Source organism: Molothrus ater, chromosome 27, assembly GCF_012460135.2.
Source record: "Molothrus ater isolate BHLD 08-10-18 breed brown headed cowbird chromosome 27, BPBGC_Mater_1.1, whole genome shotgun sequence".
Classification (NCBI taxonomy): Eukaryota; Metazoa; Chordata; class Aves; order Passeriformes; family Icteridae; genus Molothrus; species Molothrus ater.
In genome coordinates this window covers 4,726,168-4,748,933 of record NC_050504.2, presented here as the reverse complement: position 1 = coordinate 4,748,933, position 22,766 = coordinate 4,726,168, and the positions used below count along the sequence as shown (strand labels likewise).

At 64.6% G+C, this 22,766-nt stretch overlaps 3 protein-coding genes across 5 annotated transcripts; 2 read left to right on the top strand and 1 right to left on the bottom strand.

Moving 5' to 3' along the window:
• The first annotated feature begins 18 nt into the window (after positions 1–18).
• On the top strand, positions 19–1,996 carry LOC118696515 (translation initiation factor IF-2-like). Its single transcript, XM_036398670.1, has 4 exons — positions 19–23; positions 819–1,434; positions 1,525–1,749; positions 1,865–1,996. The coding sequence occupies exons 1-4, from the start codon at positions 19–21 to the stop codon at positions 1,994–1,996; spliced, it is 978 nt and encodes a 325-aa protein (XP_036254563.1).
• Positions 1,997–4,232: 2,236 nt separating this feature from the next.
• Positions 4,233–9,380, top strand: RUNDC3A (RUN domain containing 3A). 2 transcript variants are annotated; one of them, XM_036399101.2, is made up of 11 exons: positions 4,236–4,608; positions 6,101–6,216; positions 6,357–6,490; positions 6,825–6,910; positions 7,035–7,124; positions 7,208–7,288; positions 7,400–7,565; positions 7,756–7,913; positions 8,082–8,219; positions 8,347–8,453; positions 8,678–9,380. In XM_036399101.2, exons 1-11 carry the CDS (start codon positions 4,244–4,246, stop codon positions 8,818–8,820), a joined length of 1,584 nt encoding a protein of 527 aa, XP_036254994.2. In that variant the 5' UTR covers positions 4,236–4,243; the 3' UTR covers positions 8,821–9,380. The 2 variants fall into 2 exon arrangements, with proteins under 2 accessions (XP_036254995.1, XP_036254994.2); XM_036399102.2 differs by lacking the exon at positions 8,347–8,453 and having other exon boundaries at positions 4,233–4,608.
• A 323-nt stretch (positions 9,381–9,703) lies between these two features.
• On the bottom strand, positions 9,704–15,958 carry SLC25A39 (solute carrier family 25 member 39). 2 transcript variants are annotated; one of them, XM_036399064.1, is made up of 12 exons: positions 15,864–15,958; positions 13,348–13,456; positions 13,209–13,268; positions 12,687–12,731; positions 11,939–12,048; positions 11,748–11,815; positions 11,512–11,636; positions 11,196–11,369; positions 10,991–11,100; positions 10,761–10,842; positions 10,599–10,679; positions 9,704–10,510 (listed from the first exon to the last, which is right to left on the bottom strand). In XM_036399064.1, exons 2-12 carry the CDS (start codon positions 13,442–13,444, stop codon positions 10,392–10,394), a joined length of 1,071 nt encoding a protein of 356 aa, XP_036254957.1. In that variant the 5' UTR covers positions 13,445–13,456; positions 15,864–15,958; the 3' UTR covers positions 9,704–10,391. The 2 variants fall into 2 exon arrangements, with proteins under 2 accessions (XP_036254957.1, XP_054373440.1); XM_054517465.1 differs by lacking the exons at positions 12,687–12,731; positions 15,864–15,958.
• Positions 15,959–22,766: the final 6,808 nt, after the last annotated feature.

Sequence of the window (22,766 nt, the reverse complement as noted above, 5' to 3'; positions counted from 1 at the left end):
TCGCTCGGTGCCCCCAGGATGGCGTTTGTCCCAAGGGCCGGGGCTGGACGCCGTGGCCGCTCCCGCAGCCCCCGCCTGCCTAACCCGCTCCCCACGGGCTGGGAGGGCCCGGGCTTGGGGGTCCCCAGGGAGGTCATGCCCTGCCCTGTCACCAAACGGGATGGGAACGGACGTCAGGACACGGCAGATCTTCCCACCAGGGACGTGGCATGCTGCCCTGAGCCACCCGTGCCCACGCACACCGTGCCCTGCGCTCGGGGTCAGCCCCTGCACAGACCCACAGCCGGGGCCGGGCCCCGTATGGACCCACGCTCAGGGGCTGCGGTCCCACACGACCCTCTCGTGTGTGGGTGGGGGTCCTATATAGACCCACGCACATGTCAGGGGTCCTACACAACCCCCTGCAGCCCCTTGCACCTGTATGAGGATCCCATATAGTCCCACACACACGGGCTGGGTTCTCACATGCAGTGCCCTGATCTGCCAGCACACAGCCCCAGCCCCTGGCAGAGCGGAGAGGGAGAAGGGGGGAAACTGAGGCACAGCTGGGCTCACAGGACACCCCAAAAAACCCGGACGGGCTGAGCACCCCAAACCCCCGCAGGTGCACGGCTGGGGAGGCCCCTCTGCCGCCCTTCCATCAGCCCCCAGATCCCCTGCAGCACACAGTGCCCACACCCGCTGTGTCCCCTGTGTCCTCTGTGACCCCTGTGTCCCCTGCGTATCCCCTGTGTCCCCTTTGTCTCCTGTGTCCCCTACGTGTCCCCTGTGTCCCCCTTGTCCCCTGCGTGTCCTCTGCCCCCCCCTCCGCCCCGCAGCTGCCCCGGGGCTGCTCCCCGGGACAACCGCCAGGGGGCGCCCTGCCCGCACTGCGCCCCCCCCGCCCCCCCCCCCGGGGCAGCCCCGGAGGGACCCGGGAGGGTCCGGACCCCCCCCCGGAACCCCCTCACCTCTGACCCCCGCCCGACCCCGCCCCGAGTCTCTGAGGAGGGGTCCGGGACCCCCAAAGCCACAGTTCGAGCCGCCCCCTGGGGACCCCCCCCAGCCTGGGGGGCCGAGGGGCTCCGGCTGCCCCCCGCCACCCCGGCCCGGCGACCCCGCTGGGGGGCTCGGGAGCAAGGTCAGGGCGATGGGCGGCTTTGGGGGGTACCAGCCCCCCCCCGATCTCACCAGGGTGATGCAGGAGCTCGCTCCCGGCCGGGGGTGGCGGGAGCCGGGCTGGGGTCCCGGACACCCCGCAGGGGCCGCGGGATCGCCGCTGGGGCCACGCGGGATCCCCGGCGGGGCGCGGGAGCCGCGGCGGGGCCACGGGATGGACGGCGAGCCTCTGACTCGGCCGTCTCCTTCCTGCCCCGCCTGGCCCCGGGACCGGCGGCCCCCGGCCCCCCAGCCCGGCCCGTCCCGGGCCCCCCCGGCGGCTCTTGCATCAGCCCGGTGCGCCGGGCTGTGCCCCACTGATAACGCCCGACACCGGGCGTCGGCCCCTGCCCCGCTCCACCCGCTGCCCCCCGCTCTGCCCCACAGCGCCCCGGGCCGGGCTGCGGGGCCGGGAGCCGCGGGGCGCTGCGGCACCGGGCAGCGAGGTCACCGGGAGCCTCCGAACACATCCCCGCAGAGCCCCGCACGGAGCCCACGCTGCAGCCCCGGGCACGGCAGGATGGAGCTCGGGTGCGGGGCTCCTGTCCCACACGGTGTGTGCGGGACGGAGCCCGCAGCCCCCGCACCGACAGCCAGCGCCGTCCCCGTGGGGTCTGTACATCCCCCGGCAGCCAGGGCGCGGCTGGGGTCCCTCTTAGTGGGTACAGCCCCATGGGGTCCCCCCTCAGTGGGTACCACCCTATGGGGTCCATACATCCCCTGCCAGGCTCAGGGCTGGGCTCACCCCTCCTGCACCAAACGCCCCGCGCGGCTCAGCACGGAGCCCGCACACCCCACGCCATCCCCGCACGGTCACCGGGATCCGTCCCGCGGCCACCACGGCTCCGTGGAGCCCTGACATCCCACACCATCCCTGAGGCATGGCCGGGATCCCTCCTGCCTCCTCGCTGGGCTCTGCCTGGAGCCAGCACATCCCAAACCATCCGCGCAGCCTGGGACTGCTCCTTCCCTCCGTGGGTCAGCCCCGGGGCTCCCTATGGAGTCCATACATCCCTGGCAGCACATTTGGGATCTCTCATCCCTCAGGTGCCCGGCACGGCTCAGCACGGAGCCCGCGCATCCCAGGCCATCCACACCACACGGCTGGGACCCCTCTGGTGGCTCCATTGGAGCCTAAATCCCCCATCCCGCAGCACCTCCCTCCCCAACACCCCCCTGGGGCAGCCCAGCGTGCCCCCCCCAGCCCCACATCCCCCCGCCCACCCCGTGTCCCCCCTGGCAGCCCCAGGGACACCCCGAGGTGACCCCGCACCTACCCCTGGGGTGCCTCTGCCGGCCCTGCCGCGCTCTCTCTGCGGTGCCCGGGCTGTGAGACGCCGATGCCTGAGTCACGCTCACCTCCCTAATCTTGCCCCCCTCGGGCTCACCCGCCCCCCCCCGGGCCCCCCGGAAAAACAAGGTTATCGGGGTGCAACATCTGCAAAAGCTGCGCCCCGGCTGAGCCCCGCCTGCTCCCGCTGTCCTCCCGTCCGTCCCTCACCCAGCCCGGCACCCCGGACCTGCTCCTGCTGCCCCCCCCCCGGCCCCCCAATCTTGTTTACCTCCGGGTTTCCCTGCAGGGAATCCCCGGGATCCCCCCGGTTGTCCCCCCCTCCCTTTCTGCGGGGTTGGGGTGTTCTCGTTAAAAAAAAACAAATTTGAAAAAAAAGGGGGTTCCTGGGGAGGTTCCCTGGGGACGAGGCACGGGGGGGACACGAGGATGGGGTGTCCCTCTGTGCCATGGGATTGGGGTGCCCTGGAGAGGGGGGGATGCTTTGGAGGAGGGCAGGGGTGCGTGCACCTGTGTAAGTGCCCACCCATGGGCACACCTGTGTGTGTGTGTGTGTGTGTGTGTGTGTGTGTGTGTGAGGGGCCCATGGCCCTGTGTGTGTGTGTGTGTGTGTGTGTGTGTGTGTGTGTGTGCACCTGTGCTCGCACCTGTGGACGTGTGTGCTCACACTCGTGTGTGTCTCTACATTTACAACCTTCCTAAAAGGATCTCAGGCCCAAAATCCCAATCCCAGGGTGAGGGTGAGGTGGGTGAGCCTTGCACACACACACACACACACACACACACACACACACACACACACACGCACACACACACACACACACCTGTGTTAGTGCCCACCCATGGGCACACCTGTGTGTGTATGTGAGGGGCCCATGGCCCTGTGTGTGTGCACACCCATGGATGTACACACACATACACACACACACACACACACGTGTGTTTCTCTACATTTGCAGCCTTCCTAGAAGGATCTCAGGCCCAAAATCCCAATCCCAGGGCAGGGGTGAGATGGGTGAGCACACACACACCTGGGCACACACCTGGGCACACACACACACCTGGGCACACACACATTCCCATCCCAGCCCCGATACCTGGGGACACCCACAGGGTCCCCCCACAGTGAGGTGGCACCGGAGCTGTCCCCGCTGTGCCTGGGGCCCATCCAGCCTCAATTGCACCCGCTGGGGACCTGGTGGCACCCTCAGGGGACAGAGGGGTGGTGCTGGGTCTGGGTGTCCCGATAACAGCCCCGGCCTTATCTGGGCACTGCCAAGGGCTCCCCTCCCTGCACAGCCTCGGGGATTTTGGGGGTCCCTCCCCACACTGAGCCCACCTGTCCCCGCCAGCCGGGTTCTCTTGGCCAAGCCCCCCTTGGCATGGGCACAGCGGGCGTGTGGCACCCGGTGGTGGGCACAGGGAGGTGGCACACGTCCCCACGGCGGTGTCTGCGTGCTGAGGGTGACTCTGATTTATTTGGGGGCTGTGGAGGTTTATGTGGCTGCTGTGGGATTCACCAGCCCCGCCCCGGTTTCCCTGTCACAACAACGGAGGGAAACTGAGGCACGGTGAAGAAGGGGGGTGGGGGGGCTGCCCCTCGGCACAGTCACCCCCCGCCCACCCCGTGAATGTGGGGGCTCAGACCCCGAGGGGGGGGTGGGGGTGATGTCAGCCCCCCAAAACGGGGATGGAGGCAGGGCAAGGCAGGGGGTGCCGATCTGAGCCTGGGGTGGGCAAAAGACCCCCCCCAAAACCCCGGGGGCGCCCCCTCCCCGTGGCTTTACCCACGGGGTCCCCCGGCAATGTCTCATCATGCCGGGAGGGACAGGGGGTGACCCCCGGGGGGACCCCGGCCCTCCCCTGTGTGTTGTGCCCCCCCCCATCCCCCGGAGAGAGATTTGGGGGGCCGGGGGCGGGGAGAGCATCCCTTTGGGGGGGCGGGCGGCGCACGGCCCGTGGCGTGGGCACCGGCGGAGCAAAGCCTGCGCGGAGCGGGGGGCCGCGGGCCGGGGGGGTCCCCACGGGGGAAGGGGCATCGCCCGCCCGTGGCCGCGGCGCCGGGGCCGCTGGATGGAAGCGAGCTGGGTGCCGGCTGCCATGGCTCTGGGGCTCTCCTCCAAGAAAGCTTCCTCCAGGAACATCGCCGTGGAGAGGAAAAACCTCATCACCGTCTGCAGGTGGGGGGCGGCCGGGGGGGAGCACCGCAAAATGAGGAGAGGGGGAAGAGGAGAGGAGAGGAGGAGAGGGGGGAGGGAGAAGCGACCACCGGCGGTGGGGATGGAGGGGATGGGGGGCGGGGAGGGGCCGTGGCGGGGAGGGGTGGGGGGTTCATCCCTCCCCCCCCGCCGCCCCTTCACCCTTTGGGGGGGTTTGTTGTGGCTGCAGTCGCTTTTTGAGGGGGGGAAATTCAGGTTTGGAGGGGGGGAGGAGGAGGAGGATGGGGATGCGGGAAAGCGGGGGGGGGGGGGCGCGGGGCCGCGGGGCTGCGGCGGTGCGGGGTTCCAGGGGGTTCCAGGGGGTTCTGGGGGGTTCCGGGGGGTTCTGGGGGGTCCCGGGGGGGCTGCGGGGATCTACAGGGGCTGTGGGGGGATCGTGAAAGGGGAGACAGAGGGCGGGGGACACAGTGACAACATGGAGGCGGCCGGCGCGCGGATGTCGGGGGCCACGGGGGATGGCGGGGGGGTGCGGAGGGTGAGGGGGGTGCTGGGGGCGGCGGGGTGCGGGGGGGGGGGGCTGGGGTTGGGGACCCCCATGCGGGCGGGGGCCCAGGAAGTGACGTCAGGGCCCCGGAGCGGCGGGGATGGGGGATGAAGGATGGAGGATGAGCGTTGTCATGGAGACTCGCGGCTGGACCGGGATGGGGGGGGCAGGAATGGGGTGCAGGGACGGGGCTGGGGGGGGGCGGGGGGCTCCTGCCCGGGTGCGGGGCTGGGGTGACACCCCCGGGGGGCTGGTGAGGGGCTGCTGGTGCTGGGGGTGCTGGAGCCTGGCCCAGGGCCGGGGGAATGTGGGAGGTACCCAGGCCTGGGCAGCCTGGCAGGGACCCCCAGGGCCTCATTTGAGGTCTGGGGACCCCAGAGCTCCTCAGCGTGGCACGGGGCACCTCCAGCCCCCACTGCCATGACATGGGCACCCAATGGATCTCCTTGCCATGGCATGGGGCACCCAAAGACCCCATTGTCAGCACATGGAGACGCTCTGGATCTCCACCAGGACACCTCCAGCCCTCAGTGCCAGCATGGGACCCCCTCCACCTGCTGCCACGGGGATCCCCCGGCAGCCGTGACCCACAGCGCCCACAGAAGGGGCGATGCCCCCAGGCAAACACCTGCCCCGTGCTGCCCTGGCCTGCTCCGTGCCACGTCCTCGGCACCGCTGAGCCCCGAGCACGAGCGGCCGGGCGGAAGGGGAAGCCATCACCGCCCGCGCACGGCCGGGAGGAAGGGGGCCTTTGTTCGCCCTTCCTGGCCACTTGCACGGCGGGGAGCAGCGGGGTCCCTGGGGACGCGGGGACAGGGGGGTCACCGAGCCACAGCCCAGCCCGACGCCCTCTTCCCGCTGCCGGGAGCGGGAGCCAACAGCTGGAAAAGAGCTTTGCTGGAAACCCTGACCGTGCCAGGGCTGGAGGTGTCCCCTCCCTGCTGTGACACCCGTCCCCTCCCACGCCAGGTTCTCGGTGAAGACCCTTCTGGAGAAGTACACGGCGGATCCCATCGATGACTCCTCCGAGGAGTTCGTTAACTTCGCTGCCATCCTCGAGCAGATCCTCAGCCACCGCTTCAAAGGTAGTGGTGGCCCCCAGGGCTGTCCCTGTGCCCATCCCAGTGTCCTGTGGTGGATGGGGACGCACCAGGAAGGGTGTCCAGCTCTGCTGGAGGGGCTCTGCTGGCACAGCAGCCCCTGAGCTGCCCGTGGGTGCCCGCAGGCCCTGTCAGCTGGTTCAGCTCTGATGGACAGCGCGGGTTTTGGGATTACATCCGCCTGGCCTGCAGCAAGGTCCCCAACAACTGCGTCAGCAGCATCGAGAACATGGAGAACATCAGCACCTCCAGGGCCAAGGTCAGGAAGGCACCAGTCCTGTCCCTGTCCCTGTCCCCATTTCTAGGCCTGCCCCCGTTTCCATACCCTCCACCCTGACCCTGGTACATGGACCCTTCTCCATCCCCATCCCCATCCCCATCCCCATCCCCACTCCTCTGTGCCCCCACTTTGCTCCCCTCCCCTGCCCTCCTGCAGCTCCCTCCCACACCACAGGGCCCTTGGGACACAACAGCAGCTTTGGGTCCCCATGGTACCAAAAAATGAGCTGAAAGTCACTCCTGGGGCTGGGTGGGAATGTGGGGCCCCCCGAGGCAGCCCCCACCCTCAGCACTGCCCGGGTGCTGCCTCGCAGGGCCGGGCCTGGATCCGCGTGGCGCTGATGGAGAAGCGAATGTCCGAGTACATCTCCACGGCCCTGAGGGACACTCGCACCACCAGGTGAGCAGCCCCGGCCCTGCCGGCCACGGCCACACCTGCACCGGGGTGTGTGGGTGTGCTGGGGTGGGTTTTGGGGTGCCAGGGTGGGTTTTAGGGGGCACATCCAGCCGTGCGGTCCCCCCAGGCGGTTCTACGATGACGGGGCCATCATGCTGCGGGAGGAGTCCACGGTGCTCACGGGGATGCTCATCGGGCTCAGCGCCATCGACTTCAGGTAGGGACAGGTGGCACAGCGGGACACAGGCCCCAGGTGACAACCTCGGGGTTCCCTGACCTTCTCCTGCTGCCTCTGCTCAGCTTCTGCCTGAAGGGAGAGGTGATGGACGGTAAAACGCCCGTGGTCATCGACTACACGCCCTACCTGAAGTTCACGCAGAGGTAGGAGCTGGGCTGCCCTTCCTGGGGTGGGGACCCCCCTGTCTCTGCCCCAGCACCACGATGGGGCTCCCTGAACCCCTGACAGCCCTGCTGAACCCCCACACCCCCCAGCTATGACTACCTGAGCGAGGAGGAGGAGCGGGGCAGTGTGGAGAGCAGCACGAGCGAGGACAGCTCACCTGAGCACCCCTACCTGCCCCTGGTCACCGACGAGGACAGCTGGTACAACAAGTGGCGCAAGATGGAGCAGAAATTCCGCATTGTTTATGCCCAAAAGGTACCAGGCTGGGGCCAGCAGGGTATCAGCTTCCCCGGGATGCTCCAGCCTGGAGCATCTCTGCCTCAGTGGTACCCTCAGCCCTTCCTCCTGCTGCTGCAGTGACCCAGCCACTCCCTGTCACTCTGGAGGGCCCTGGGGACACTGAGGGTGGTGGCAGCGGGGCACCACTGACGGTGGCCTCCCACAGGGGTACCTGGAGGAGCTGGTGAGGCTGAGGGAGTCGCAGCTGAAGGACCTGGAGGCGGAGAACAAGCGGCTGAAGCTCCGGCTGGAGGAGGTGATGGTGCAGAACCAGCTGGAGAAGAGGGAGCTGGAGGGCGTCATCCTGGAGCTGCAGGAGCAGCTGTGAGTGGGGACCCACTGCCGGGGGGCTCGGGGGGCTGGGGGTCCCTGTGGGCTGCCCCACAGGCCCTGGGTGTCCCCAGTGCCCCACGTGTCCTGTGGGCCGCATCACCTGGCAGGGCCCTGGCACTGGTGGCTGTGCCAGGTGCTGAGCACCCGCCTTTGCTGCAGGACGGGGCTGATCCCCTGCGAGAACCCACAGCTGGCCCAGCTCTCCAAGGAGATGGTGACACCCCTGGTCAACCAGTGGCCCTCCCTGGGGACCCTCAATGGCAACGAGAGCGGCTCGGACAGCAAACTCTACAGAAGGTAAGCTCGCAGTGAGGGCAGAGACCTGCCAAGCACCCTGCCCTGCCCCGGGGTGGGGGGACACAGGGTGAGGGAGGGGCAGAAGAGCTGTGCCAGCCCCAGGGGGCTCAGAGCTGTCCCCCTGCAGGCACAGCTTCGTGAGCACCGACCAGCTCTCGGCCGAGAACAGCCTCAGCTCCGACTCCCAGCGCCTGGGCGAGGGCAAGCGCGAAGGGGAGCCCTGGGGGCCCTTGGGTAAGACCCCCCCCACCCACCATAGGGCGCCCCCGGGACTCAGCACATATCCCCCCATGCACCCCGTGTCAGGACCCTCCAGCAGCCCCCTCCTCATGGTTGGGATGCTGCCCCAGCAGTGCAGGGACACCCAGGTGGCCCCGGAGAGGTGGTCCCTGTCCCCCCGGGGTGGCAGGGCAGGGACACGAGGCCGAGCCCCCTGTGACACCCCATTCTGCCCGCAGGGAAGGACCCCACGCCCTCCATGCTGGGGCTCTGCGGCTCCCTGGCCTCCCTGCCCAGCTGCAAGTCCCTGGCCAGCCTCAAGTCCAACGAGTGCCTGGTGAGCGACAGCACGGAAGCCAGCCCGACCCGCAGCCCCAGCTGAGACCCCCGGCCCCCGCGCCGCCCCCCGGCCCCGCCTGACGGCGCAGGACTGACCGAGCTCGGCCCCCCTCGCACCCCGGGCACGACGAGGGACTCGCTGATCCCACCGGGGAGGCTGGGGACGGGCAGCTCCCTCCCCACCTTGAGACCCCACCCTGGACCCCGGCTGGAGACACGGACCTGCTGGGATGGGGGTGCAGGACTGGGGGGAACGAACTGTGCCACGGTGGGGGGACACTGGCAGTGACAGCTGCTGGGGAGAGAGGGGGGGTCGGGGCCAGGCCCCTTCCAGGGTGAGGGTCCGGCGTGGCCCCGCTGTCCGTCCTGCTCAGCCCCTGGTGCCCACCCGGGCTGCGCCTGCCTGGCCTCCCCCAGCTCCCCTGCACTGTGCGGGGCTGCCTGCCCCCCTTGCAGCAGCATCCCCACAACAGGGGAGGATCCTTCTTTCCCCTTCCTCCCCGTCCTCCCCTGGGTTTTGGGTTGTTTTGGGTGATTTTGGTTTTTATTTCAGCCCCATCTGCCTTGTTGGAGCAAAAGGAATCAATAAACGCAGCAAGCAGAGCTGGCCTGTCACCCCCCTCCCCAGAGGGGAACAGACCCCTTGTGCCCCCCCTGCCACAAGGTCCTGGCCCAGGCAAGGATGTTGGGGCACCCAGTGAGCTCCTGCAGCCCCTCTGGGCAGGGAGAGCATCTTTGGGCCACAGCAGACCACCGAGGCTGGGGCAGCCCCTGGCCCAGCAGCTGGTCCTGGGGTCCCCTAGCCCCCAGTAAACACCCAGCAGGGATCCTGTGGGTGACAGGACCATGCCCACACAACAGGGCTGTGGCTGTCACCCCACAGGTGTCTCTACAGCTCCCCGGCACACAGAGAGAAATCCTTCCACTTAAGAGACAATTATTTTATTTAAGAAATGAGAAGTTCCCTCCATGAGTCCCGGGGTAAGGGGGGCAGGCCCTTGCAGTGGAAGGATGGGGCAGGGGGGCCCCAATGGCCCCCCAGAGCAGCAGTGAGGTCTGTCCCCACACAGGGTCTGACAGGGGATGGGGACATCCCGAGTGGGAGCAGAGGTCCAGAGGCAGGGAGAGGGTCCTGACGTGTCCCCATGCCATGCAGAGCCAGCAAGGCGAGGCTGTGTGTGAGTGATGGGTCAGGAGGGGCAGATCCCCAGGCAGAGCAGGGCTGGGGGGCCCAGGCAGGCAGAGAAGCCCCCGAGCTCTGGGGTTTGGTCCTTGCCAGAGCCCCAGCTCCATCTCCTGCCAGGCCAAGGCTCCTGGGACACCCCATCCTTGCGAGAGTGTCCATGAATCCAGCAGCAGCATCTGTCCAGCCCCAAGGGATGGGTGTGGGGGGCTCCATATCCCCCCAGTGTCACAGCAGCAGGCACAGATGTCCCCCAGAGTGGCTGGGACAGGGAGTGGGGCAGGCTGGCCCTGGCTCCGTGTGCGGGCAGCGGGAGGCAGAGCAGGAACGAAGGCACTTGGGCTCTGCACGGCCGAGTGCGGATCGCTGCTCCTGGGACACCTGGCACTGTCCCCTGGGCACGGCCACAGCCAGCCCTGCCCCAGGCCTGCTCACAATCCCCGCAGCTGCTGCTCCTGGTTCAGCTTCTGGAAGAAGCTCTTGCCAAATTCATAGGTGCTGATCATGATGGCGCAGGCAGGTGCCACCTTGATGACACGGGGTAGGAACCCTGCAAGGACAGTGCTGTGAGCCCTGGGGTGACACCAGAGCACCTGGAACCTCAGCACATCCAGGGCACATCCAGGGCACATCCTCACCTGCAAACAGCCCCCGGGTGCCAGACTCGGCGCGGATCCTCTGCATGAGCAGCCAGGTGGAGGAAGGCTTGGAGGCTGTGACTGCGGGGAGAGGGGAGCAGGTGAGGGTTGGGGGGCACCCATGGGCAGTGCTGGTTGCCCCCCTGGAGCCTGGCCCCTCACCTGGGTGCACCTCACTGTCTCCCAGCTCAATCTGCCGCTGCGTTTTGACCACGTCGAAGGGCAGTGTCAGCACCGCGGCCACCTGTGGGGTTGGCACTGGATGGTCAGCCAGGACAGGGGTTCCTGCCCAGTGCCAGCTCTGTTGTCACCTCCCAGCACCATCCCAGCCCCACTCCTCCCTCCCACAGGCGCCAACCCCCCCCAGGGGAGCCCCAGAGTCCCAAACTCACCGTGCCAGAGATGGCCCCAGATGTGAAGCTGACCATGAACGTGGCCCCGTCCAGCCAGGCCTGCCTGCAGAGCCACGTCCTCACCAGCTCGTAGTTAAACCAGTACAGAGCTGGGGGAGAGGAGACACCAGGGCTACCACTGGGCACCCCCCCAGCAGCACAGGGCTGCCCTGGGCCCCCCACAGCCCAGTGGCCCCAGGCATACCCGAGAAGGGGACGTCCCGCAGCACGGTGGGTCCCCAGCCCCTCCAGAGGGACAGCCAGCCGTCCTGGGCCACTGCTGACTGGATGCACACACGCAGCTCACGGTAGCTGAGCTGCTGGGACTGCATCTTGGTGCGGATCAGCTCCAGGGGGCTGATGACTGTCACGGCACCCACTGCAACACGAGGGACACGGGGAATGAGCTCCGTCCGCTCCAGCGGCCGTCCCAGAGCCACCAGCACCGTGCCAGGAGAGCCAGGCACTGAATGTGGGCACTGAGGGGGCACGGGGGGACCCCAGAGAGGAGGGGCACTCACGCCTGGCGAGGGCCCCAGCCAGCAGGGGGATGTAGTGGTTCCAGCTCCCCATCCGGGCGTGCAGGTAGTCCCGGAGCTGGTCATAGGTGGTGAAGTAAATCACGGTGGCTGGCACGGCCATGACCCTGCGAGGAGGAGAAGGGCAGTGAGGGGCACATGCCCTCCCTAGGGGCTGGCAGGGGGCTTGGGACCTGTGTGCCTGGGCAGGTGGTAGCAGCCAGAATCCCCAGACTCACAGGGTGGGGGGCAAGCCGCTCCACAGAGATCTGATGCCCTCATTGCGTGTGATCTTCACAAAGGCATCCTTGGGAGAGAGCAGAGCACCAGGGAGAGCAGTTACAGGTGGGAGAAGGACAAACAACCCCCAGAAAACACCCTGACACCCCTCTGGGGTGGGGAGGCCCCTGGCCATGCCTGGAGCTCCTACCAGCGTGCCAGTGAAGTGGCCGGGGGCCTTGTACCAGGCGGTGCAGCCGTTGCCGTTCTGGCAGACGTACAGGTGGTCCATGAGCCCGTTGCAGTAGAGGAAACACTTCCCTGAGGAGGAAACAACAGCACTGCCATCACACAGGAGACCCTTCCCCTCTGCCCCATGCCCTCATTGATCTCAAAGCTGCCACATCTTCCAGGAGGGAGCCAAACCCTCAGTGCTTGAGCCCAGTGTGGACCAGTCTAAGACCAGGAGAGGAACAACCCTGCAGCAAGGGTCTGATCATGGCCAGAGCCAGGGATGGGGACACCCAGCTCCATGGCAGGGGTGGGCACACAGCAGGACCCACTGCCAGCAGTGGGAGAGGGTTCATGCCTCACTTGGTCTTGGCTCTGCTGCCCTGGCACAGTGGGGACATCAGCACCGGCCCCTCCACTGTGCTCCCAAGCCAGGCACAAGGGACACCAGGCAATAGAAATCCAAGGGGACTTTGATGTGGCAGCAGGACAGAGTGACAAGACCACAGACAGCCAGGCCAGCTGCACAACAGATCCCCATAGATGTGGCACAGCCAGCCTCAAAGCAGGGCTGCAGGGCAGCCTGGGCTGGGGACAGTGTCAGCCCCCATAGTGCAGGGATGTCCCCACAGCCAGAGGAGCCCAAGCCACCACCAGTGGAGAAGCAAACCAGGATGAAGGCTTGGGAAAGCAAAGCCACTGGCAGCAGGAGCCCCCGGCGTACTCACATGTGGCCGGCTGAGCGCCCCAGGGCACTGACTGCGCTGCCAACACTGAAACACACAATGGGGACACACTGAGCAACCACAGGGGACACGCCACCACCCGGGGCTGGGCAGCAGGACAGCTCTGGGGGTGACTGCATGCCCCCACAGCCACTTCCCAAGCAGTTCCTATTGTCACCAAACCAGTCCCTTGGGGCCAGCCCCAGCCCAGTGACCCCACAGGAAGGGGCAGAGCCCAAGGGGAGCAGCATGGAGACTGGAACAAAGGCCAGCAGCTGCAGCAGGCTGAGCCTCTGGAGGGCTGGGGGCTGCCAGGCACAGGGCTGTGGAGGGGGAAGGACAGAGCCAAGCGCCAGCCCAGCTCCCCCAGCAGGGCCCCCAGGCCCGTGAGGACAAGGGGCCCACGCTAACCTGGCACCTCACCATGGCCCCACGCTCCAGAGCAGAGACACCCTGCCACCAGCTGTGCCAGCTGTGTGAGACACCCCTGTGGGCTGCTCACCAGCCTGCCCCAAGCAGGGTTACCTTTGGAGAAGGGGGTCCTCTGGGCCTGCAGCCGGATCTTCACCACGTCCAGCGGCGTCACTGCAAAGACACCATCCCTTAGCCGTGCCAGCCCCGTGCCAGCCCCCCACCCCCCTGGCACCCACCCCACCATGCTCACCAAAGAGGGAGGTGAGGATGGCCCCTGTCCCCGAGGCCAGCATCTGCTGCAGTGGCGTGATGCCCCCGCCGGGGCTCGGTGGCAGCTTCTCAGCCATGGCACTGTCCCCCTGCAACACAGGGCAGGGGATGCTCCAGCCTGGGGGTCCCTGTCCAGGGATGAGGCCCCCTGGGAGCCCCCCCAGCATCCCCAGCCCTGCAGAGTGTCCCACAGGTGTCCCACGCCCGCCGTGCTATCGCTGCAGCACACGGCACTGAGGGCCCCCCATAATCAGGGCGGCCTGGGGGGTGACAGGGACTGGCTCCCAGGGCCAGCCCAGCCCTGATAACACCCCCTGGCCCCACACTGGCAGCAGGCCCAGCCTGGCTGGAGAGGTGGAGACAGTCCAGCCTTCCATGTCCTTGGGGAAGGAGGACTGTCCCCTCCCTGCTCTCGGAAAATTAAGGAAAGGAAGGAACAAAGTCCAAAGATCAGCCATGCTGTGACAGCCCTCCCCAGCTCTGGCTGGGATGGCAGCAGAGCCCAGTGCAGCCATGGCAGGACACCAGGGAGGGGGAGATCCCCCTCGTGAGTTTGCAACAAGAATCCCAGGAAGGGTTTAGGCATCTGAAACCTCCTGCCTGATCCCGCTGGGGCTTGGCAAGGCTGCAGCCTCCAGGGCTGGTGTGCTGCCCTCGGGAAGCAGGGGATATCACACCCTTCCCAGGGAGAAGGATGTGGAGAAGTGACCCTCAGCACACTCAGCACCAGCTGCTCCCCCTCGCTGCAGCCTGGGGATCATTATCATGCTGGGACAGGGCCATAGCAGGAGAGCTTCCAGGCTCTGGGAACCCAGGGTTCTTTAAAGCCTGGGAATGCAGCAAAAAACCTTCACCATCTGACTCATCAATTCGCAAGGTCAGAGAAGTCATAAATCTCTCCTTTACGGGCTCAGGAATTGTTGGGTGACCAAGGCTGCAAGTTGGGACAGGTCTATCCTGAAGCCACACGTGCCAGCCCCCCCCCGGGAGCTGGCTCTGTCCTGGCACAGGCACCAGCCCCGCTGGGAGAGCTGGATCCACCCCAGCCCTGCACATGTGCCAGCCCCACGGGGAGCCGGGCCTGGCCTGAGCCCACACCCTGCAGTGCCCCAGGATGTGGGTGCTCTTTGGGCACCAGCGTGCCCATCATGGGAGGGCAGCGTGGCACGTGCCCCGCTGACCCCACAGCCATTGCAAAACCGTGCCACGGGCAGGGCGCTGCCTCCGGATCCTCGCTGTGAGCCAGCCCTCCTGCTCGGCCTGACGCAAGCCAGGGGAAATCTCTCGCTCCCAGCTCTGCCCCACCTGATAAACTCACTCCTTGTGACGTGCCCCAACAGAGCCCTGCTGCTGGTGCTGGGGCACTGGGGCACCTCCTGGGCTTCCTGTTTGTGTCCAAGCTCCCCTCTCAGCTGGGAGCTGCTCCCTTTTCCGTGCAGGGTAAAATATGACCCCAAACCCAGAGCCCTAAAATATGCCCCTAAACCCAGAGCCCTAAAATATGCCCCCAAACCCAGAGCCCTAAAATATGCCCCCAAACCCAGAGCCCTGCTCCGCCTGGTGTGTCAGTGGGGCTGGCTATGGCACGGTGACAACAAGGGGGAAAACAAACACGGGTTAAGGTGATCAATGCAAACAATTCCCAGGGTCGGGGGCCTGCGGGGAAGCTCAAGGGGGTCTTGCCGGGCTGGAAGGGCCCAGCTGACTCCAGCCCCGAGCCAGAGGGAAATCCTGTGGGGGATCCCCTTGGCCCTGGGCTGCTCCAGCCTCGGGGCTGTGAAGCGGGGTCCCCACCTTGCAGCCCGGGGGGGATCCCCTCCAGCTGGGGCACAGACCGCTCTGCCAGGAGCAGGGACAGTTCTGCTGTGCCCCCGAGCAGGGACAGTTCTGCTGTGTCCCCGAGGCAGCCTGGCCCGGGACAGGGACAGTTCTGCTGTGTCCCCAAGGCAGCCTGGCCCGGGGCAGGGACAGTTCTGCTGTGTCCCCGAGCAGGGACAGTTCTGCTGTGTCCCCGAGCAGCCTGGCCCGGAGCAGGGACAGTTCTGCTGTGTCCCCGAGGCAGCCTGGCCCGGGACAGGGACAGTTCTGCTGTGTCCCCGAGGCAGCCCGGCGCTCTGCCCTGGGGAACCCCCGGCGGGGCAGCCCCCAGTCCTGGGGCCGAGCCCCTGCGCGGTTTCTGCCCCCCTGCCTGGAGCCTGCAGCCGCCTGAGGGGTTCGTGCCCCCATCAGGGCTCGGAGCCCCCCAGCCCAGGGCTGTGCCCCCTCCCCTGGCCCTACACCTCCCTCTGCAGCATCTGCAGCCCCGACAGTCCCGGGGCGCGCCCCCTCCCCGTGAGAGGAGCCCGGGGGTCCCTGCGGCCGCCTCCACGCCCTCCGCGGCCGCACGGGCCCCGACACCGGGGGAAACTGAGGCAGCGGTCACGCGTGCCGCACCACGAGGGGGGATGACGTGGGGGGGACGGGGTGTCGGGGGAAGTGCCGGGGGTTCCGCCCCACCTGCTCATTCCAGCCAGGCTTGGCGCGTCCCTCCGGGACCGGGAGGCGGCTCCGCGCCGGCGGCGCCTTTAAGGAGCCCCATGGGCGCCCCTCGCCCTCGGCCGCGCTTCCGCCCGCCCCGCCCCGCGCATGCGCCCCGCGCCCCCTGCGCCCCCTGCCGGCCCGGGGGGGCCGCGGCACCCAGGAACAGCTGGGACAGAAACAGCTGGAACAGAGAAACAGCTGGAATAGAAACACCTGGAATAGAAACACCTGGAATACAGAAACATCTGGAACACAGAAACGGCTGGAATAGAGAAACACTTGGAATACAGACACAGAAACAGCAGGAATACAGAAAACACCTGGAATACAGACACACATGGAATACAGACACAGAAACACCTGGAATACAGAAACATCTGGAATACAGAAACTCCTGGGACACAGAAACACCTGGGATACAGAAACAGCTGGGACACAGACATATTGGAAACAGACTCCCGGAACTCAAACACCCTGTACACACCTGGTACACACCTTGTACGTGCCTTGCACACTCACCATGCTGGACAAAGACGTGCTCTGCTCACTCACCATGCAGACAGAGGGGCCCACCTTGCCCAGCCACTGTGCTGGCAAAGGGGTTCACCTTGCACACTCACACTCCATGCTGGCAGACAGCTGTGCCTTGCACACTCATCGTGCTGAAGCCCTGGGGCTCTCACCCTCACCATCCTGAGCCCACTGGGGTTGCATGCTTGTCCTGCCAGGGCCAGCGTCAGGCTGGGACACGGGCACGGTGCCGTGCCAGGCCCAGTGCCACTCTGCTGCCTGCAGAGGAACAAAGCCTCTCAGTTCCCAAAGCACTGTGAGCACCCCCCAGCATCTCCCTGTCCTGTGCCACGCTCCCTGCAGCTCTGCCGCGCCCTCTGAGCAGGGGGAGTGCCCTGCTGCTCCCACCTGGGCCTGTGGGAGCTGGGATTAATGCCAGGACCCGATGGGTCTGGGGGGCTGGAACCCCATCTCAGCTCACTGCAGACCCTCCAGTGGAGTCCTTGCCTGTGTTGGAAGCACTGTGTTTCCTATGGAGAACTCCCAGTCCTTCTGGGTGAGGTGGTGATTTCCCTGAGGGGCTCTTATTTCTGCTTGTAGTTAAATTTGGGTATTTTCTCGGGAGGAGTTTCTTCACTGAAAGGGTGATTAGACATTGGCAGGGGCTGCCCAGGGAGGTGGTGGAGTCTCCATCCCTGGAGGTGTCCAGGGAATGACTCAACATGGCACTCGGTGCTCTGGTCTGGTTTACGAGGTGGGGATCATTCACAGGTTGGGCTCGATCATCTTGGAGATCTTTTCCAACCTCAGTGATTGTGGGAAGGCGGGAGGGAGCGGAGCCCGTCTGGTGCCCGTCATCCCCTCGCTGTAATCTGGGCTGATGACAGCAGATGGCTCCCGAAGCCCCTCGGAAACCCGCACGGACCCCCGGCCCCGCGGTGAATTCACCCCGCGGGTGAATGAGGCGTCAGCTCCAGTGCTGCGTCCTCCAGGAAAAGTCCCGCAGGCCAGAGTTGCTGGTGACTCGTTGGTGTGACAACATCACTGCAGGATCACTGCCGTGGTGCTGCTGCATGATGCAATCCCTGCCTCAGAGCCGGCTGAACTCTTGCCCTGACAAACGCGGGGACAAACCCTGCGCTCAGGGTGCCCACAGCCCTCTCTGCTGCCCCGGGAGTGCCATCCCGTGGGAAGGACGGAGTTCTCAAGGACAGGTGACGTGCAGGTGCCAGAGCAGCCTCTGCTTGTTGAACAGGAGCGGCTCAGGGCTCAGTGTGCAGCCCCAGGGTGTTTGATGGAGCCTGTTTCACCCACAGAGGTGTTCCCCGGCCCTTTGCAGAGCTGGCAGAGCTCTGGTGGCTGCTCTCCTCCAGGAGTAAGGTCCCTCCTGGCTCCTGGTGTCTCTGAGAGCTGTCATGGAGGGGGAAGCTAGTGCTGGGAACTGCCCTTCCATGACACCTGGTCCAAGGGAATCTTGGCTTTAAGCGACGTGAGCCCAGGAGCCTGATAATTCCCACAAGGTCCCGTAAGTGAACACATCCTGCGCCTCCCTGATGAGTCAGCTCTGCCTCTTGGAGACACGGGCTTTAAATGATCTGAAAGCCTCTTGCAGCTGGTAATTTAGAAATGGAATAATGATTAATTAAAGATATATCTGTCCTTAGGGGTACTGGGTCTTGTATCTTCTGGTTTAGGTGTTGGGCTTTGTGTGGCTTCCGCACAGCTGAAAAGAGACAGGAATAATGTTTTTTCAGATGGGGTGGGGTCAAGAAGGGCCGGTGAAAGATGGCTTAAGTGCCTTGACCTCGATTTTTTGGGTCTCTTCATTTGCTAAAGAGGTCAGGGTGAAAGGGTGAGTTTGTTTATTTGGAGCCCAGCAGTGCTGAGGACCTGGCCGGCTCTTTGTGCTGAGTCACGGCCCGCTGGCCGCCTGCGCCGTCCAAGCCCCGGGAACCTTTCTGTCCCCAATTCACATCCTCGCAGTCCCGCTGGCCTTGGCAGGCCGGCCAGGCTGCACCGTGCCCCCCACTACCGTGGGCATGAATTGTTCAGTCCAAAGACGCGTCCGGTTCGCGGGGAAGGAGCCAGCTGAGCTCTGATCCCCCCGAGCCGCAGCGTCCCGCGGCCGCTGGGGAGGTTTTGCGTGAGCCCTGCCGGCTCTGTCCTGCCGTGACACCGCAGGCACGGCCGGGACGCGCTTGTGTAACCGCTGCTCCCGGCTCCGCGGCTCTTACACAACCCAGCTGGTGTCCTGGGCCAGGGCCACGGGCGGGGAGCGCTGCTCCGGGGCTCTGAGCCTGGGGCTCCTCACCGGGCAGGGGTCGCACCTGCTCTGTCAGCACCTGCGCTCGCTCTGGAACCTTCCATCCCGTCCCGTCGCTTTCAAAATCGCGGTGTGAAAGCAATTAGCCCAATTCCTTAATTTAGGTGAGCTTTAACGGCCAGGTTGCAAAAGGATCTGGGTAGTGCTTTAATGGAATTAAGCCAGTGCAGAATTTGAGTATTTATTTCAGCCGGGATCATTATGGTTTTGCAAAAGCCAGGCTTAAGCTGAATTAAGTGACTCAAATGAAGCAGCTTGTGGCCAGAGGAGGCCCTAGGGACATCAGACTTGTATAACCCAGAATATAACCCAATATAACCCAGAATTTCTAACGCAGCTGCTGCTCTGCAGGTCAATTCCTGCCGCAGGTGAGACCTGGAAAGTGATGTTCTGCCTTCTGTGGCACCTGCCAGGGAAAACCTTGGTAGTTATGAAACAGGGGACAGACCTCACCTGGGAGGAAAATAAGCTTGGTCTTAGGAGGAAGATACAGGTATGGAAGATAGAGACTCCCTCCCTAAAGGATTCCTTGATAGTTTCGTGTTAAAATGATATACACCTAGCAGCAGTATGGGCCAGGAGTGTGGAGGAAAGAGCAGCCTGGCCTGAGAATGGTAGGAAAAACTCCCAGATCCCTTTTCCAATAAACAAAAGCCCCTGTAAACACGAAGAAGAGCCGGAAGAGCTCAGTGCAGTAATTAAACTCTGCATCAGCTGTCAGCCTGCTGCACATACAGGTGAGGGATGTGTCCTTAGAGAGCTTCTCTGCAGTTCCTCTCAGCTGGGGCAGGATCTGCTGATCACCGTGAGCTCTTCCAGCCCAGGGCTGCACTTTGGGACTTGGGCTGCCCCAGCAGTTCTGGAAACATCTCGGTCTTGCTGCAGCAATTGATTCATTTCACTCTTGACCGTCCTTTGCCAACAGATCTTCTAAATGGCCTGGATGTGGCTGTGCCTGAGCCCGGGCTGGCACTGGCTAACCATGCCTCACTGCCCAGCCCAGGGTTTCTTGGATCCAGACAGGGTTTGCGCTGGGAACTCAGGCAGATGTAAGTGGGCATGGAGGTGACTTCAGGAAGACAGGTGTTGTCATGCTGAGCACTTCAAGAAATGAGGCCCAGAGTCTCATTTGGTTTTGCTGTCTTTAGATGAAGCAATAATCCTGTTGGGGGGTGCTGAGCTGACTCCCAGCCAGCCTGGTGTTCCTGCTACATCCCACATCGCCTGCTGGAAGAGCTGCTGTCCCAGATTGGGCTCGAGATGCTTGCACTGCAATTCATTTTGTTTTCTGTTGTCTCACAAGGACGGATCCCCTTGTAGCACTGTAGTGTTTATTTTACGATTCCCAAAGCTGTGATAGATTTTTGAGAAGTTTTTTGCGTCTAATCTAGGAAAATTCTCCAGCTAAATTGTAGCGGGTACTTTTTAGGCAGTTTAAAAATGGACAGAAAAGAACCATTTCTCTGGTTTCACATGGCTCATCTACTACTATTGACCTGAAAACAAACAAACCCAACCATCTCATAACATTGCATGTTCATAAATCAATTTTTTTGTACAATTCTAATCTGTAATTCTGCAGTTATTGATACTGTAGTAAGAGAAGAGCTTTGACACTCCATAAACCTTTATTCCAAACCAAGAGAGATCATTCCCAATCTGGTCTACTTTAAAAAGCAGACTGGTGCTGCACATATGCACACCTGGACAGACCTGGTGAGGAAACTTCCCTTTTCCCATCTAAGTTAGACTTAAAGATATACCCAGCAACTACAGGTAAAAAAAAAAAGGCTGCAGGTTCCTTGTCTGTTTCTTTCACAAAAAGCCCGTTCTTAGGCTGGATGTTTGTCCTTGATTTGCACCTCAGTGTTTGTCAGGAAAAACTGAAAACTGGATCCTGCCCTCCTGCAATTTCTCTATTAAATCCAATTATTAGGGATAGAAACTCTCTCTTTTGACACAAGGTAGCAATTCCTCCGAGCGATCTCCACTTTGTCCACAGCACTTCCAGGCCGGGCCGTGCGGGGCGGGGGCATCGCGGCAGCGCCCCCTGCAGGCCGGGGCAGCGCCTGCGCCCACTCAGCGCCTGCGCCCTGAGTGGTGCTGAGCCGGGTCCTGAGTGGTGCTGAGCCGGGTTAGGAGTGGTGCTGAGCCGGTGCATGGTGGTGCTGAGCCGGGTCCTGAGTGGTGCTGAGCCTGGTCCTGAGTGGTGCTGAGCCGGTGCATGGTGGTGCTGAGCCTGGTCCTGAGTGGTGCTGAGCCCGGCCCTGAGTGGTGCTGAGCCAGTGCATGGTGGTGCTGAGCCTGGTCCTGAGTGGTGCTGAGCCGGTGCATGGTGGTGCTGAGCCGGGTCCTGAGTGGTGCTGAGCCAGTGCATGGTGGTGCTGAGCCGGGTTAGGAGTGGTGCTGAGCCCGGTCCTGAGTGGTGCTGAGCCCGGTCCTGAGTGGTGCTGAGCCCGGTCCTGAGTGGTGCTGAGCCGGGTTAGGAGTGGTGCCGGGTTAGGAGTGGTGCTGAGCCGGGTCCTGAGTGGTGCTGAGCCCGGTCCTGAGTGGTGCTGAGCCGGGTTAGGAGTGGTGCTGAGCCGGGTTAGGAGTGGTGCCGGGTTAGGAGTGGTGCTGAGCCGGGTCCTGAGTGGTGCTGAGCCCGGTCCTGAGTGGTGCTGAGCCCGGTCCTGAGTGGTGCTGAGCCGGGTTAGGAGTGGTGCTGAGCCGGGTCCTGAGTGGTGCTGAGCCGGGTCCTGAGTGGTGCTGAGCCGGGTCCTGAGTGGTGCTGAGCCGGGTTAGGAGTGGTGCTGAGCCCGGTCCTGAGTGGTGCTGAGCCCGGTCCTGAGTGGTGCTGAGCCGGGTTAGGAGTGGTGCTGAGCCCGGTCCTGAGTGGTGCTGAGCCGGGTTAGGAGTGGTGCCGGGTTAGGAGTGGTGCTGAGCCGGGTCCTGAGTGGTGCTGAGCCGGGTCCTGAGTGGTGCTGAGCCGGGTCCTGAGTGGTGCTGAGCCGGGTCCTGAGTGGTGCTGAGCCGGGTTAGGAGTGGTGCTGAGCCGGGTCCTGAGTGGTGCTGAGCCCGGTCCTGAGTGGTGCTGAGCCAGTGCATGGTGGTGCTGAGCCGGGTTAGGAGTGGTGCTGAGCCCGGTCCTGAGTGGTGCTGAGCCCGGTCCTGAGTGGTGCTGAGCCGGTGCATGGTGGTGCTGAGCCGGGTTAGGAGTGGTGCTGAGCCCGGCCCTGAGTGGTGCTGAGCCAGTGCATGGTGGTGCTGAGCCGGGTCCTGAGTGGTGCTGAGCCCGGTCCTGAGTGGTGCTGAGCCGGGTTAGGAGTGGTGCTGAGCCGGGTTAGGAGTGGTGCCGGGTCCTGAGTGGTGCTGAGCCGGGTTAGGAGTGGTGCTGAGCCCGGTCCTGAGTGGTGCTGAGCCCGGTCCTGAGTGGTGCTGAGCCGGGTTAGGAGTGGTGCTGAGCCGGGTTAGGAGTGGTGCTGAGCCCGGTCCTGAGTGGTGCTGAGCCCGGCCCTGAGTGGTGCTGAGCCAGTGCATGGTGGTGCTGAGCCTGGTCCTGAGTGGTGCTGAGCCCGGTCCTGAGTGGTGCTGAGCCGGGTTAGGAGTGGTGCTGAGCCAGTGCATGGTGGTGCTGAGCCTGGTCCTGAGTGGTGCTGAGCCCGGTCCTGAGTGGTGCTGAGCCGGGTTAGGAGTGGTGCTGAGCCCGGTCCTGAGTGGTGCTGAGCCCGGCCCTGAGTGGTGCTGAGCCGGGTTAGGAGTGGTGCTGAGCCAGTGCATGGTGGTGCTGAGCCTGGTCCTGAGTGGTGCTGAGCCCGGTCCTGAGTGGTGCTGAGCCGGGTTAGGAGTGGTGCTGAGCCGGGTCCTGAGTGGTGCTGAGCCGGGTTAGGAGTGGTGCTGAGCCGGTGCATGGTGGTGCTGAGCCGGGTCCTGAGTGGTGCTGAGCCTGGTCCTGAGTGGTGCTGAGCCGGGTTAGGAGTGGTGCTGAGCCGGGTCCTGAGTGGTGCTGAGCCCGGTCCTGAGTGGTGCTGAGCCGGGTCCTGAGTGGTGCTGAGCCGGGTCCTGAG